Source organism: Staurois parvus, unplaced genomic scaffold (genome assembly GCF_062004578.1).
Source record: "Staurois parvus isolate SC_StPar_1 unplaced genomic scaffold, SC_StPar_1.0 ptg000563l, whole genome shotgun sequence".
Lineage (NCBI taxonomy): Eukaryota > Metazoa > Chordata > Amphibia > Anura > Ranidae > Staurois > Staurois parvus.
The window spans coordinates 489,366-507,137 of NW_028318359.1; the positions used below are offsets into that span (position 1 = coordinate 489,366).

Below are 17,772 nucleotides of genomic sequence, written 5' to 3' on the forward strand. Positions count from 1 at the left end.
TCAGTGGGAGGAATAGTGCCCCATCCCTGGTATCAGTGGGAGGAATAGTGCCCCATCCCTGGTATCAGTGGGAGGAATAGTGCCCCATCCCTGGTATCAGTGGGAGGAATAGTGCCCCATCCCTGGTATCAGTGGGAGGAATAGTGCCCCATCCCTGGTATCAGTGGGAGGAATAGTGCCCCATCCCTGGTATCAGTGGGAGGAATAGTGCCCCATCCCTGGTATCAGTGGGAGGAATAGTGCCCCATCCCTGGTATCAGTGGGAGGAATAGTGCCCCATCATTGGTATCAGTGGGAGGAATAGTGCCCCATCCCTGGTATCAGTGGGAGGAATAGTGCCCCATCCCTGGTATCAGTGGGAGGAATAGTGCCCCATCCCTGGTATCAGTGGGAGGAATAGTGCCCCATCCCTGGTATCAGTGGGAGGAATAGTGCCCCATCCCTGGTATCAGTGGGAGGAATAGTGCCCCATCCCTGGTATCAGTGGGAGGAATAGTGCCCCATCCCTGGTATCAGTGGGAGGAATAGTGCCCCATCCCTGGTATCAGTGGGAGGAATAGTGCCCCATCCCTGGTATCAGTGGGAGGAATAGTGCCCCATCCCTGGTATCAGTGGGAGGAATAGTGCCCCATCCCTGGTATCAGTGGGAGGAATAGTGCCCCATCCCTGGTATCAGTGGGAGGAATAGTGCCCCATCCCTGGTATCAGTGGGAGGAATAGTGCCCCATCCCTGGTATCAGTGGGAGGAATAGTGCCCCATCCCTGGTATCAGTGGGAGGAATAGTGCCCCATCCCTGGTATCAGTGGGAGGAATAGTGCCCCATCCCTGGTGTCAGTGGGAGGAATAGTGCCCCATCCCTGGTGTCAGTGGGAGGAATAGTGCCCCATCCCTGGTGTCAGTGGGAGGAATAGTGCCCCATCCCTGGTGTCAGTGGGAGGAATAGTGCCCCATCCCTGGTGTCAGTGGGAGGAATAGTGCCCCATCCCTGGTGTCAGTGGGAGGAATAGTGCCCCATCCCTGGTGTCAGTGGGAGGAATAGTGCCCCATCCCTGGTGTCAGTGGGAGGAATAGTGCCCCATCCCTGGTGTCAGTGGGAGGAATAGTGCCCCATCCCTGGTGTCAGTGGGAGGAATAGTGCCCCATCCCTGGTGTCAGTGGGAGGAATAGTGCCCCATCCCTGGTGTCAGTGGGAGGAATAGTGCCCCATCCCTGGTGTCAGTGGGAGGAATAGTGCCCCATCCCTGGTGTCAGTGGGAGGAATAGTGCCCCATCCCTGGTGTCAGTGGGAGGAATAGTGCCCCATCCCTGGTGTCAGTGGGAGGAATAGTGCCCCATCCCTGGTGTCAGTGGGAGGAATAGTGCCCCATCCCTGGTGTCAGTGGGAGGAATATTGTCCCATTGTTGGTATCAGTATGGTGAATAGTGCCCCATCCTTATTGTCAGTGGGAGGTAGAGCACCCCATCATGTAAATGGGAGGAATAGTGCCCTATCATTGGTGTTAGTGGAAGGAATGGTACCTCATTGTTGGTGTCAGGGTAAGGAATGGTGCCGCATCTTTGGTGTCAGTGGGAGGAATAGCGCCCCATTGATGGTGTCGCATCTTTGGTGTCATTGGGAGGAATAGTGCCCCATTGTTGGTGTCAGTGCAAGAAATGGTGCCTTACCGTTTGTTTCAGTGGGAGGGATAGTGCCCCAAGGGCTAGACAAAGGCAAACAAAGGGCTGCAGCTTAGAGACCACTCATGTAGGTTATAGAGCATATTTTCTTATAGGATTGCATGTTTGTTTTATTTTTTTGAATAATAAACGTCAGAAGCTACAAATACAGTAGCCAGTATCCAGAGTCCAAACACGGTAGCCAGACTCTGTCTCTGTCTTTGTTTGAGCCAATTCTGCACTGTGGATACCCTGCACCACCATCTTTGAATGGGGGGGGGGGGTCGTTTGTCATTTCCTGCTGTTTCACAGAGGGCTCCCCACTGCACATATTAATAGTAAAAAGGTCCGGTCTGAGCATGTAGGCCCTTTACAAAATAATCTAGAGTAGGCGACTGGGGACAAAGAGAAGGCAAATTTATTAAACACCTTCTTCAGCTCTGTGTATACAAAGAAGCATGGGGGAGCTCTTGTCCATAATGGGCATGGTAATGACACAGCTCCAGATGATCCACATTGGCTCACAATTGATATGATCCAAAAATATTTAGACAGAATAAAGATTAATAAAGCACCTGGACCGGATGGCATACACCCACGGGTCCTTAAAGAATTGAGCTCTGTCATTTCAAAGCCATTTTTTCTCATTTTTAGGGACTCTTTAACCTCCTCCCACCCGCCATATAGTAATATGGAAGGTGGTTCTCTCGTTCTGGGAGGACGTCTTATGACGTCCTCCCATTCTAACCGCGCATGCGAGGCTCCCGAAGCGCGGAGATCGGCAGTGCGCTGTGTCCCTTGGACACCGTGGATCACCGATCTACGGAAAGAGCCGAAGATGTCGGCTCGGTCATGTGATCAGCTGTGTCCAATCAAGCCAGGCAAGGATTTGAGTATGCCGGATTCATATCATCCTAGATCACTACTGCAAACTGATATTAAGATCCTTGCCAAGGTTTTGGCGATGCGCCTGAGCACGGTTATTACCTCCTTAGTGCATCCAGACCAAACAGGCTTTATGCCCCTTAAAAATACCGCATTTAATACCAGGAGACTGTTTATGAATCTGCAAGCTACCCACGATCATGTTGGTACGAGAGTTGTGGTTTCTTTGGATGCCACCAAGGCTTTTGATTCAGTTGAATGGATATACTTTATGGCACTGTCTACAAATATTTTGGTTTTGGCTCTAAATTTATTAAATGGATCTCTATATTGTATTCAGATCCTCAGGCATGAGAGTTTTGCTAAAGGGTGGACATCCGAGACGTTTTCTCTCTCTAGAGGTACCCGTTGGGGATGTCCACTCTCGCCACCACTATATGCTTTGGTGGCCGAACCTCTTGCCATAAAAATCCGATCGGCACCTGGAGTGTGGGGACTACACAGAGGAGAACTAGTTGAAAAGATTGGACTTTATGCTGATATGATATTGTACCTTGCTGATTCTGACTCATCCCTGTTGCAAATTTTATACCTTATAGAACAATTTGGAGATTTTTCTGGCCTCAAAATTAATGATAAATCTCACATTCTTCCTATAGATTCCTTCCCTACTCCTGATATACAAGCCCCTATTCCATTAGTATGTGTCAATACCATCTAATATTTGGGTATACAAGTATCTAGATTACCTGCTGACTATATTGCCCTAAATATAGAACCCCTTTTTTTGCTTATTAAAGCCAAATTGCCACTTGGGGTAATGGGTAGAATTGGGTTGATAAAAATGGACTTGTTACCAAAAATTCTATATATACTCTGGCGCTCTCCAGTCTATATACCATTAAGATATTTTAAGACTATGGACACGATCCTAAAATCTTTTGTCTGGGGTGGAAGTAGACATAAACTGGCTTGGCGCGTCCTCAAAAACCCTACTACTCTGGGGGGGTTCAACTTTTCCAGATTTTGATCTATATTACTTGGCGGCCCAGCTTTCCCACCTCTACCATATCGAAAAACTGAGAGGGAAAGTTTCGTGCTTTAGTATCGGACCTGGAAATTCCACCTGAGTTGCAGCCATTTTGTGATATTTTTAGAGGAGTTCGGGGATCAACCGCATAACCCTTCTCCAAAAGAATAGCCTTTCATGATAGGAGAATCTGGGATCTTTCCATTTCTAAGATATATCCCCACAATTTCATATAGATACCCCACTCTGGTCCAATCGATTGTTGCCTGAACTTCTCACTATTCCTGACCATAAGTTGTGGACCTCTAGAGGTGTATACCTTCTCTCTCATGTAATATCAAATGGAGCATTAAGGTCATTTGAGGTCCTGAAGCGGGAGTTTTCCCTCCCAAATTTTATGCAGTTCAGGTACAACATGCTCTAGTGTCCCAATTCCCTAGTGGTTTCCCATCCCTCATGTCACTATCCTTATTGGATGTGGTATATGGAGAAGAACCCTGTAAACTGATTTCTTCTTTATATGATCTTCTGCTCACCCCAGAGGCATCTGATTTGGCCTACTCTCTTAAATCTCGCCTGGTGACAGACACTGGGGTTATATATGATGATGAATTGGAGGATGTTCTAGATAACTGTAAGCAGGTCTGCCCTAAGTTGCCTGATCGCCTTACCCAACTTTACATGATACATAGGGCATATCTCACAACAACTCGTCTAGCACAATTTGAAACTGACAGGAATCCCTATTGTCCTAAATGCCATGTGTCCCTGGGTACGTGTCTCCACTTGGTTTGGCATTGCCCATGTGTAAATGGATTTTGGGCCCGGGTAGTCCAATTCTTACATGACTGTGACGGGAGTGACTTTGGGTGGGGGACCCATGGAACCCAGCTCACTTTGGAGAGGTGAGGAGACCCCTGTCTCAGCTCCCCATATCCCTCTTATGTGTAAGTCACCCTGTGCCTGTTAGGGGTACAGGATGAAGTGTCCTGATATTGTGTAAACATGTATAGGTGGGGTGTGGGGGTTGTTCATTGTTTACTGCCATATGGTCCCATTGTTCTATTATGTGTTTGTGTATTGACTTGGTGGGGGGTGTTTCCAGCAGCCCTCCTGTTGGGATGTGTTTCTGGTTGCTAAATTTGGTTTGCCCCGCCCTGTGTCCTTATGCAGGGAGGGGGGTTGTTCCCTTGAATGTTTATATCTTGTGTCTGTGTTAAAATAAAGCAGTCCATTTCCTGTCTTTCATACAAGTCTGGTGTGTCTCCTCTGTATGGTCAGCGGTGGTGTCCGTGGATCTGTGTTCGGACAGGGAAGCGGGAGTCTAACGGAAATAGCCTAGTGTAGTTGGAGTTTGGTTCCGTTACAATGACCATATTGGTTCTCCTGTACCCTTGGATCCAAAGCCATGCTTGTTGGGAATAATTTCCACTTCAGAGACTGATAGGCATTTGACTACTTTTTTTGCACAAAGCGTTGTTTAGTGCTAGGAAATTGGTAGCCCGTCAGTGGATGAAAGCACTTCCTCCAACTTTGGAAGAGTGGATGGCTGATGTTAATAACACTACCCTTGAAGAAATTTGATATATGTTCATAGAGGATGTCCCAACAAATATAATAAAATATGGGATCGTTGGTTACAATCCACGGTAACTTGCGCCTAGATGAGATGGGTCTGTTATGTTGGGACGTAGTCACTGGCCGTACCGCCCCTGCAGTAATTGGTTATACACTTTGTACAGGTCATTATTTCCATGCCCTGCTTGGTATCTTATTTACATTGTCACCATTTTGATTTTCTTTAGTTTTTTTTTTTTTAATGGTTTTCTACTATTTTTATAAAATCTTTATATAACGCAATAATTTATACTGTTAAATTCCTGTTTTATTTTTCATTCAATAAAGATTTTACTCTTTTTGGTAAAAAAAATGATCCCCTGTATGGCTAACTCTGCAGCAGCTGAAGTGTCTGGCGGCTTCTTCTCTCCTTCCCGATGGCTTTCAGCTACTGCAGAGGGAACCATAGACTGGATCGGTTACAGTAATTACCCAAACACCCCCATCACCCTCCCTGTGCATCATATGTTTCCCCATGTTGCCCAGGCCCCCTGTGTGCCTCCACCTCCCCAGTTCTGCCAGCTTCCTTCTTCTCCTTCTCAACAGAAGCCGCAAGCACAAAATGTCACATTTACCAGCCCCTTCCTTTCCTGAATGAACAAAACGGGTGATCAGTACCGATCTCTCACTGTGTTATTCATAACTGAACCATAGTATACTGTGGGGTTTTTTGGAGGGGGAGCTGTCAGGTTTGCTGTAAGGGGCCCGTGGTTTCTAACAGCCCTGACGAATACAGTGCAATACACGTACATTAGAACATATGTACATATACTGTATATACTAAAAGCGGGTGTGGACATTTTTGAAAAGATCTACTTGTCCAGGGACTAAATCGGTCTTTCAATCTACTTGTCCCTCCTGACAATCTACTGATAAAAAATTTAAAAAAAATTTTTTTTAACCAAAACCGTATTTAAATCTGAGGTGCTGTTAGGAATGTCTGGGACAGTTGAAATCAAAAGGGGCTCTTTGGTGACTTAAATGTTTAATTTTTTTTTCTAATATTGCGCTGTATGCAGGGGCAGACTGACAACTCATGGGGCCCCCAGGCAATAGGGGATCATGGGGCCCCTGTGTCCTTGCCCAAACTCAAAAAAGCCTATGAAAAAGGTACCAGGGGCATCTCATGGGGCCCCCTACTGACCCCGGGCCCTCGGGCAGTGCCCAGTTTTCAAATGGTCAGTCCGCCCCTGGCTGTATGTCTCCTCCCCCTCTCCCTGCCTGTCTCCAGCACCGTATCCGGGAACTAGCAGTGAGGGGAGAGACCGTGCAGTGTAATGAGCACTGATTGGGAAAGGGGAGTGTCGGGCTTATCCTTTTTGATACCAGAGCCATTTTGTTGTTTTTTTTTTTTTGTTTTTTTTTGCACACATCTAAAAAATAATTTTAGGTTTGATGATTACACACAACCCCCAAACATTATATATTTCTGAAGGCACAGACCCTAGAGAATAAAATAGTGGTAGTTCCAATTTTGTATGTCGCACGATATTATTGCAAAGGTCTAGGAAATGCAAAATTTTGGTAAAAAAATACACTTAAATTAATTTTAGGGCACAAAAAAGCAATAAATTGCCCTATTTTTGGTAAAATATAAAAGATGAGGTTCCACCGAGTAAATATCCAACATGTCAAACCTTAAATTTCCATGTGCTCGTGAAATGGTGACAAACTTCAGTACCCTATATTTTCTATAGGTGGCCCTTTTAAAGCCCCTTACAGGTCATCAGTATAGTGTATGGAGGAGGTCTCATGCTAGAATTATTGCTCTCATTCTGGCGTGCGCGACGATATATAACATATGTATTGAAATTATCATTTTCATGCGTAGGCGCCTCAGCACGCACTTTTACTTTTGTGCGTGTGTATATGTGGGGGATGTTATGTGCTTTGTTTTTTTTTTGTTTTTTTTTTACTATTAAAACTTTTTTTTTGTTTTCTTAACTTTAATTACATCACATAGAGGACAAAAAGTCTCCTATGTGATGATTTTTTGGTGAAAGGTTCTCCTTAATGAGACATCCAGGGTCTAAAAGACCCTGCATGTCTCCCCCCTGCTCCCCTGAATGTAATGTAGTGTATATCACACTGCATTACATTCTTTCCCAGCCTCAATGGCTGGGAATCTGTGAATGGGGACCTGGAAGTGACATCAAACATCACTTCTGGGTCAGAACAAGAAGGAGAGGGGGGCAGACGTGTTTTCTCTCCTCCCTCCCCTCTAGCCGCCGGGCCCGCATATGGGCAAGCGAAGCCCGGGAGACTTGGTGAGCGTGGGGGGTTCACGTGCAGGGGGGTGGAGGCTGGCACCATGGTGGACTGTGTGAAGGCAATCGAGCGGCAGCGCTGTTGTCCAAATGCTTTTACGTGACAGGTGAACCCTGCTGCTTGCCCGCAGCAGGGCTAAATGTTGAAAATAGCTACTCGCCCGATGCCCGGAACTACATGTCCCAGGCATCCCTGTGAAAGTAAATACATATATCATTGAAAGTGTTTGTTTTGTTAAAAGTGCAAAAAATATCTGTTGATCCTGCCTGAAATTTTTTGGCTCTTCTCAGCCAACATCTCCATAAAGACATGATTTGATGAGTTTGGTGTGGAGGAACTGGAGTTTCCTGTACAGAGCCATGACCCCTACTGAACACCTTTGAGCCAGCTTGGATTGTGATCCAGGTCTTCTCATCCAACGTCCGTACCTGACCCCACCGATTGGAAGAAACTTCCACAGAATCTCCAAAATGTGGTGGAATTCCTCCCCAGAAGAGCGGAGGCTCTTATAGCTGTAAATGGGTGGGGGTTTAATATGGTTTTGGATTACAATGTCTAACAGGCGTCCGAAAACATTTTGTCCATATTTGTATTTTATCTGATTAGTAGTAAGAGTTGATTTTAAAGTTCTTGTAATCCATAAATTGACTGCATTCATCCTGTTGTTTCCCAGCCGTCTGTTCTCCGCTTGTGGATGAGACCCCGCGGGCCTGCCGGTTTCCTCCGCTGTCTGGTCCTGTGCGCCCTTGGGTCCTTTATGTTTGGCTGGCACGTACATGAGAAAGCCATCCTCCTGGCCATCCTTCCATTAAGGTGAGATATCTCTGTGCTAACAACTCTGCTGCTGGCCTTGTATGGATCTTGTATTTCAGGGTTGGATGGGCTGGGTAGAGGTTTCTTGTAAAGGTGCTTTATATATAATAGAAGTTGTATCTTCTCCCTTCTTACACACTTATGCTGGCAATACACATTACAGTCTGCTTGCTCAATATCTTTTAAATGTACCAAGAGCCATGTATTGCACGGAGCTGCCTGATTGGGTGCAAATTAAAGTATGTATGAACCCTTACCTTGTAAAACAACCGTTTTGGTAAACGGGTAAAATCCGTTTAGTTTAACATAGAATGAAAGGCCAAACGTGTGTGTGTGACACTTCCGCTCTTTCCCTGCCCAGGCCAGCTTTCAGCCATTGCATGGTCATGCACGACTGTGCCCAAATTAAATTTTTAGCATTTTGTTTGTACAGGTATAGAGCTTTCTTTTGGTGGTATTTGATCACCACTGGGTTTTCGATTTCTTGCTAAATCAAGAAAATTTTGAAAAAAAACTCACTTTTTTTTTATTGCTATTATAAAATTTAGCAAATCAATAATCTTTCTGCATAAATTTAGACTATCGCGGATCCAAACCCACGCACACGCCCACAGCGACTAGCTAACCGAGGCGTGCACGTCCAGCCGTGACTAAAGAGGAAATGAGGGGGACTTACTTTGAGCATAAAAGATCAGCCGTGATACACTTTCACAGCCCACACTACCTCTGGCCACCACTAGAGGGAGACTCCAATCCAGCTGGCTGACCACACACAGGCAGATACGAATCTTATATACAATCTGGTGCATGCTAAGGGTTGGGGAGCAGTCTCGCAATTGGCACACCCTTCTAGTTTTCTTCCAGCTATCCTACAAGCTAGTACCACGGTCTTAATCACTCTTCCACTATCTACACACCCCCACACCAGACACACCACAAACGGTAGCTTGCCACCACCCAACATTTTATCCGCAGACTGGTCTGCTGGGCCACCACACACACACAGATCTCCGTTTGGCAGATCTGCTACTTTACAATCTGCCAACACGCAGTGCAATTGCATACAGATAGGCAATGAACTTGACTGAGCATATATAGACACTGCAACACAATACAATCAGAGACTCTGTAGTCTGGCTCCATAGGTGACAATGTTTTATTGACATCTAGGTGTCACCTCCAGCCTAGAAGCTGCTCTGTCCTTTCAGATGCTAATTGGTGAATATATGTCCCTGACTGAATACTGAACACTTAACTTTAATAACATGGAACTAAGCTAGATATACAATGACATATTTCTACTGATCACATCTCAGCTATCAGAATCCTACATTTATGTTACATAGACCATAGTGTATTTCTTTAGTAAAAATAACCCAAAACAGTGTATATTATTTAGTCTGTGGGAAAGTTTGATATATATATAGGTAGAGATATTGGTAGAAATTTATAGATAGATATAGGTAGGAGAAAAAAAAAAAAAAAAAAAAAAATTATATATATATATATATATATATATATATATATATATATATATATATATATACATACACACACACACAGTTGCAAGAAAAAGTATGTGAACCCCTTGGGATTACGTGGAGTTTTGCATGAATTGGGCATAAAATGTGCTCTGAACGTCATCTAAGTCACAACAATAGAAGAACACAGTCTGCTGAACATAATGCTACACAAACATTAGATGTTGCCATGGTTTAATTGCACATAACATATAAACATTCACAGTGCAGGGAGGAAAAAGTATGTGAGGCCCTAGCTTAATGACTTCTCCCAGAGCTAATTGGAGCCAGGAGTGAGCCAACCTTGACTCCAATCAGTGTGATGACATTGGATGTGTTGCTGACAGCTGTCCTGCCCTTAAAAAACACACACCTGTTTTTGGTTTACTGGTTTCAAGGAGCACTGATGTGAACCATGCCTCGCAGAAAAGAGCTCTCAGAAGACCTACGATCAAGAATTGTTGACTTGCATGAAGCTGGAAAGGGTTACAAAAGTATCTCCAAAAGCCTTGATGTTCATGTGTCCACGGTAAGACAGACTGTCTACAAATGGAGAAAGTTTAGCACTGTTGCTACTCTCCCTAGGCGTGGTCATCCTGTAAAAATGACTGCAAGAGCACAGCGCAGAATGCTGCATGAGAAGCATCCCAGAGTGTCAGCTAAAGACTTACAGAAATCTCTGGCACATGCTAACATTTTTGTTGACACATCTACAATAAGGAAAACATTAAACAAGAATGGAGTACATGGGAGGACACCACAGAGGAAGCCATTGCTGTCCAAAAAGAATATTGCAGCACGTTTTGAAGTTTGCAAAAGAGCACCTGGATGTTCCACAGCACTACTGGCAAAATATACTGTGGACAGATGAAACCAAGATGGAGTTGTTTGGGAAGAACACACAACACTATGTGTGGAGAAAAAAAGGCACAGCACACCAACATCAAAACCTCATCCCCACTGTAAAACATGGCGGAGGGAGCATCATGGTTTGGGGCTGCTTTGCTGCCTCAGGGCCTGGACGGATTGTTGTCATTGATGGGAAAATGAATTCCAGAGTTTATCAAGACATTTTGCAGGAAAATGTACGACCATCTGAAGCTCCGCAGAGGATGGGTGATGCAAAAGGACAATGACCCAAAGCATACAAGTAATTCAACAAAACAATGGCTGCAACAGCACAGAATACGCCTTCTGGAGTGGCCCAGTCAGAGTCCTGACCTCAACCCCATTGAAATGCTGTGGCATGACCTTAAGAGAGCGATTCACACCAGACATCCCAAGAATATTGCTACACTGAAACAGTTTTGTGAAGAGGAGTGGTCCAAAATGACTCCAGATCATTGTGCAGGTCTGATCTGCAACTACAGGAAACGTTTGGTTGAGGTTATTGCTGCCAAAGAAGGGTCAACCAATTATTAAGTCCAAAGGTTCACATACTTTTTCCTCCCTGCACTGTGAATGTTTACATGTTATGTGCAATTAAACCATGGCAACATCTAATGTTTGTGTAGTATTAATTTCAGCAGACTGTGTTCTTCTATTGTTGTGACTTAGATGATGTTCAGAGCACATTTTATGCCCAATTCATGCAAAACTCCACGTAATCCCAGGGGGTTCACATACTTTTTCTTGCAACTGTATACACACACACACTCACACTCACACTCACACTCACACTCACACTCACACACACACACACACACACACACACACACACACACACACACACACACTCTCACACACACACTCACACTCTCACACACACACTCACACTCACACTCAAACGTTTGGGCACCCAAGCTAAAAATTTGTATTAATGTGCATAAAGAAGCCAAGGAAAGATGGAAAAATCTCCAAAAGGCATCAAATTACAGATTAGACATTCTTATAATATGTCAACAAAAGTTAGATTTTATTTCCATCATTTACACTTTCAAAATAACAGAAAACAAAAAAATGGCGTCTGCAAAAGTTTGGGCACCCTGCAGAGTTAATATCTTGTACTGCCCCCTTTGGCAAGTATCACAGCTTGTAAACGCTTTTTGTAGCCAGCCAAGAGTCTTTCAAGTCTTATTTGAGGTATCTTTGCCCATTCTTCCTTACAAAAGTCTTCCAGTTCTTTGAGATTTCTGGGCTGTCTGTCACGCACTGCTCTTTTAAGGTCTATCCATAGATTTTCAATTATGTTGAGGTCAGGAGATTGTGAAGGCCATGGCAAAACCTTCAGTTTACGCCTCTTGATGTAATCCCCCGTGGATTTTGAGGTGTGTTTAGGATCATTATCCATTTTGTAGGAGCCATCCTCTCTTTAACTTCAGCTTTTTCACAGATGGCGTCAAGTTACCATTCAAAATTTGCTGAAATTTTATTGAATCCATTTTTCCTTCTACTCGTGAGATGTTCCCTGTGCCACTGGCTGCAACACAACCCCAAAGCATGATTGATCCAACCCCATGCTTAACAGTTGGACAGAGGTTCTTTTCATTAAATTCTGTGCCCCTTCTTCTCCAAACGTACCTTTGCTCGTTCCGGCCAAAAAGTTCAATTTTAACCTCATCGGTCCACAGAACTTGTTTCCAAAATGCATCAGGCTTGTCTATATGTTCATTTGCAAAGTTCAAACGATGATTTTTGTGGTGAGGACGTAGAAGAGGTTTTCTTCTGATGACTCTTCCATGAAGACCATATTTGTACAAGTATCTCTTTATAGTGGAATAGTGTACCACAACTCCAGTGTCTGCCAGATCTTTCTGGAGGGATCGTGCAGTCAAACGTGGGTTTTGAATTGTTTTTCTCACAATCCTGCGAGCTGTTCTGTCTGATATTTTTCTTGGTCTTCCAGATCTTGCTTTAACTTCCACTGTTCCTGATGACTGCCATTTCTTAATTACATTCCGAACAGAGGATATTGACATCTGAAAACGCTTTGCTATCTTCTTATAGCCTTCTCCAGCTTTGTGAGCGTCAACTATTTTCAGTTTCAGTTTTCTAGACAACTGCTTAGAAGAACCCATGGTGCTGATTGTTGGGGCGAGGTCAGATGAGTCTGGGCATTTAAAACCTTTGAGATTGACATCACCTGGTCTTCCCAGACGATGATTGAGAACAATCCATGACACTGGCAGGTCTCAGCTTTGCAAAGGGGGCAGTGCATGCTATAAATTCTGCAGGGTGCACAAACTTTTGCAGACGCCATTTTTTTGTTTTCTGTTATTTTGAAAGTGTAAATGATGGAAATAAAATCTAACTTTTGTTGACATATTATAAGAATGTCTAATCTGTAATTTGATGCCTTTTGGAGATTTGTCCATCTTTCCTTGGCTTCTTTATGTGGGAGATGAGGGTTTTTGTATTGGGGGATGTGGGAGATGAGGGTCTTTGTATTTGGGGATGTGGGAGATGAGGGTCTTGGTATTGGGGGATGTGGGAGATGAGGGTCTTTGTATTGGGGGATGTGGGAGATGAGGGTCTTTGTATTGGATGTTATGCTAGATATGAAGGTCTTGTACTGGGGAATATGAGAAATATGAAGCTCATGTATTGGGGAATATGAGATATGAGGCTCAAGTATTGGGGGATATAGGAAATGATGGTCATGTACTGGGGAGGGATATAGGAGATGAGGGTCATGTATTGGGGGGATATAAGAGATGAGGGTCTTGTATTGGGGGATATAGGAAATGATGGTCATGTATTGGGGGGATATAAGAGATGAGGGTCTTGTATTGGGGGATATAGGAAATGATGGTCATGTATTGGGGGGATATAGGAGATGAGGGTCATGTTTTGGGGGATATAGGCGATGAGGGTTATGTATTGGGTGTTATGCTAGGTATGAAGGTCATGTACTAGGGTTTAGGTTAGATATGAGGCTAATGTATTGGGGGTTAATTTTGTTAGATATAAGGGTCATGTACTAGGGATATGGGAGATATGAGGGTCATGTTTTGGATATGAGAGATGGGGGTTATGTATTGGGGGGGTTATGTTAGATATGAGGGGCATGTACTGGGGTTATGGGAGATATGAGGGTCATGTATTGAGGGAAATGAGTGGCATGTACTGGGGGATATGGCAGGTATTGAAGGATATGAGAGATGGGGGGTTATGTTAGATATGAGGAGCATGTACTGGGGGTTTGGGGGATATGAGGGTCATGTATTGGGGGATATGAGGGTCATGTATTGGTTGCCCAAACTTTTGCAGACGCCATTTTTTTGTTTTCTGTTATTTTGAAAGTGTAAATGATGGAAATAAAATCAAACTTTTGTTGACCTATTATAAGAATGTCTAATCTGTAATTTAATGCCTTTTGGAGATTTTTCCATCTTTCCTTGACTTCTTTATGCACATTAATACAAATTTTTAGCTGGGGTGCCCAAACGTTCGATCCCCACTGTGTGTGTGTATATATGTGTGTGTGTGTATATGTATATATATATATATATATATATAGATAGATAGATAGATAGATAGAGAGAGAGAGAGAGAGAGAGAGAGAGAGAGAGAGAGAGAGAGAGAGAGAGAGGTAGGTATGTGTGTATATATGTGTATGTAGATATAATTTTAAGGGTTTATCACTGTTGTAGTGAGTAAGATATATAAAAGGCCTGCCATTGATTCACAGCGCTGGCAACCCTTTTAATATGAAATATCTGTGTCTTTTCTTTCAGCATACTAGCGGTCAGCAGTGCAAAGGATGCTGGGATATTTCTGATTTTGGCAACAACCGGACACTTGTCCCTCTTCCCTCTGCTCTTCACAGCACAAGGTAAAAGGCTGCTCTATTATCATGGTCAGGACTAGGCTATAACATGAGTTTCATCTCCAGGAGGACCACTAAATCTAAAATGCCTACATTGAGTCAAGGTGGACCAATGTAAGTTTGCAGGAATGTTAATTCCTGAAGTTCAGCTTTAAGGTGTTGTAATTCTGTTCAGCCATCCTTGTGATTTACACACATTTTTTAAACCGTACATCTAGAGAGGTGACACAAATGACTAAGCAAGTCATCGCCCTAGTGCAGTAGGTCTCTGCTTTCAACCGGGCATTGAATCTGCATCATCACCTTCAGCCAAAGAGCTGGGAGGAGATTCAGGAAGTAATCATGTCTTCTTGGCTGTGCCACATGTGAAAGGTGTATAAGTCATAAACCTGGCTAAACGAAATTACAGATATATCCTGCGTGTATATATATAAATACAGAGCTAGAGGGTTCCATTGTACTATTTACAGGATGCACCACATTATTTAAACTTAAGATCCCTAAGATTTAGCTCTTCATGGCCAGGCCGTGATTTATTTTAACTGTCAATTGCGCAGTCATGCAACACTGTCCCACAAAGAAATATAATTTTTTTCACACAAGTGGTATTTGATCACCACTGGTTTTTTTGTTTTTTATTATATAAACTAAAAAAGACAGAAAAAACAAACAATTTTTTACTTTCTGCTATAAAATAAAAATAAATCAAATTTCTTCATGAATTTAGGCCAAAATGTATTCTGCTACATGTCTTTGGTAAAATAAAATCCCATTAAGCATATATTAATTGGTTTCCGTGAAAGTATATATATATAATTTTTGTTTTTTGTTTAATCGTAATGGTGGCGATCATTGACCTGTAGTGGGACTGTGACCTCACCAGTGACACTGATACAGTGATCAGTGCTACTAATGTACACTGTCACTGTACTAATGACACTGGTGGGAAGGGGTTAACATTTAGGGCGATCAAAGGGTAACTGTGTGCATAAGCATGTTTATTGTGCGTACTGTGTGCTGCTTTTACTAAGCAATGTGCTGTTTTTACTCCCTGCTTGGCAGGGAGAAAAATAACCAGCACATTGCAACTGTCTGTAGACATCTCAGTGCTTACAACACAGGACTTTCTTCAGCACGTCCTGGCCAATGATTTATTGCCAGAATGACAGATCGGCTTGTGCTGTAGTGAATGAGAGAACAGCCAGGGTGTTGGGGGGGGGGGGGGGGCGCGCCCCCTACCCGGAAATCCTTGATCAGGTACATGTATGTGATCCAGCACAGCAGGCACACACCGTCAACGTTTATGTAAAATAATGTATGGCTAAAACACAGTGGTGTCTTGGAGTGGTTAACATAGGAAATATAGGGGAGGGGCCTCCACGTGCAGCCCCCAACATGTTCAGGGGGACAAATGCACCTGGGAAAAATAATGTGTATAAAATGTTAATGTAAGGTGTAGACTGAGCCATCTTTGCATCCACAGACATTTTAGCAGAATTGCGATGATTCAAATTCTTAATGACATTGCGCTCGCGTTCACAAGCGTCATTCAGAGCGTCCTGACATATTTGTTGGGGCCTGGAGATTATTGTTCCCTATTTGGCTATCGTCCCTATATTCACTTTCTGACTTCAAGATGACATATTTGACAATGTAGTAATGTTTTGTTGTTCGGGTTGTATTCAGTCCAGTAGTAGAGATATATATTGTATAGATGTTGTTCGATCCTGTAGTAGTGATGTGATGTATGGATGTTCGATCCTGTAGTAGAGATACGTTGTATGGATGTTCGATCCTGTAGTAGAGATATGTTGTATGGATGTTCGATCCTGTAGTAGAGGTACGTTGTATGGATGTTCGATCCTGTAGTAGAGGTACGTTGTATGGATGTTCGATCCTGTAGTAGAGATATGTTGTATGGATGTTTGATCCTGTAGTAGTGATGTGATGTACAGTTGTGTTCAAAATAATAGCAGTGTGTTGAAAAAAGTGAATAAAGCTGAAAATCCTTCTAATAGCTTTATTTCCATCCACACAAATGCATTGGGAACACGACACATTCTATTCCAAATCAAAACATGAAGAAAAATACATCAAATTTGTGTTGTTCCTCTAAAAAAAATTGAAGAAAAGTGAATATTAGACGGTTCAAAAAAATCGCAGTGTTTGTATTCTTCTTTACAAACTCAAACATTCACTATATAAACTGAAAAATGTTTGAAGATTTTGCTTTCCTTTGAATGACTTCATGAATATTTGGTTGTAGTCGCACTGTTTCTGAGAACTGCTGTACATCTGTGTTGCATGGAGTCACCCAACTTCTGGCCCCTGTGATCAGGTATTCCAGCCCAGGATGATTGGACGACATTCCACAGTTCTTCTCTATTTCTTGGTTTTGCCTCAGAAACGGCATTTTTGGTGTCACCCCACAAGTTTTCTATTGGATTAAGATCCGGGGATTGGGCTGGCCACTCCATAACGTCAATCTTGTTGGTCTGGAACAAAGATGTTGCACGTTTACTGGTGTGTTTGGGGTCGTTGTCTTGTTGGAACACCCATTTCAAGGGCATTTCCTCTTCAGCATAAGGCAGCATGACCTCTTCAAGTATTCTGATGTATTCAAACTGATCCATGATCCCTGGTATGCGATAAATAGGCCCAACACCGTAGTATGAGAAATATCCCCATATCATGATGCTTGCACCACCATGCTTCACTGTCTTCACAGTGTACTGTGGCTTGAATTCAGTGTTTGGGGGTCGTCTGACAAACTGTCTCCGCCCACTAGACCCAAAAAGAACAATCTTACTTTCATCAGTCCACAAAATGTTGCGCCATTTCTCTTTAGGCCAGTCAATGTGCTCTTTGGCAAATTGTAACCTCTTCAGCACATGTCTTTTTTCCAACAGTGGGACTTTGCGGGGACTTCTTGCAGATAGCTTGGCTTCACATAGGCGTCTTCTAATTGTAACAGTCCTCACAGGGAACTTTACACCTTCTTTCATCTTCCTGGAGCTGATTGTTGGCTGAGTCCGCGCCATTTTGGCTATTCTTCTATCCATTCCAATGGTAGTTTTTCGCTTTCTTCCACGTCTTTCAGGTTTTGGTTGCCATTTTAAAGCATTTGCGATCATTTTAGCTGAGCAGCCGATCATTTTCTGCACTTTTTTATATGTTTTCCCCTCTCCAAGCAACTTTTTAATCAAGGTACGCT

General features: G+C 43.3%; 1 protein-coding gene across 1 annotated transcript in view; it reads left to right on the top strand.

Moving 5' to 3' along the window:
* Nucleotides 1-17,772, top strand: part of ALG8 (ALG8 alpha-1,3-glucosyltransferase) — a 54,671-nt gene that overhangs the window by 32,766 nt on the left and 4,133 nt on the right. The window contains exons 10-11 of the mRNA XM_089691507.1: nucleotides 8,131-8,270; nucleotides 14,467-14,564. Of these exons, the coding sequence (XP_089547633.1) occupies nucleotides 8,131-8,270; nucleotides 14,467-14,564 (238 nt within the window). The remainder of the gene's footprint in view (nucleotides 1-8,130; nucleotides 8,271-14,466; nucleotides 14,565-17,772) is intronic.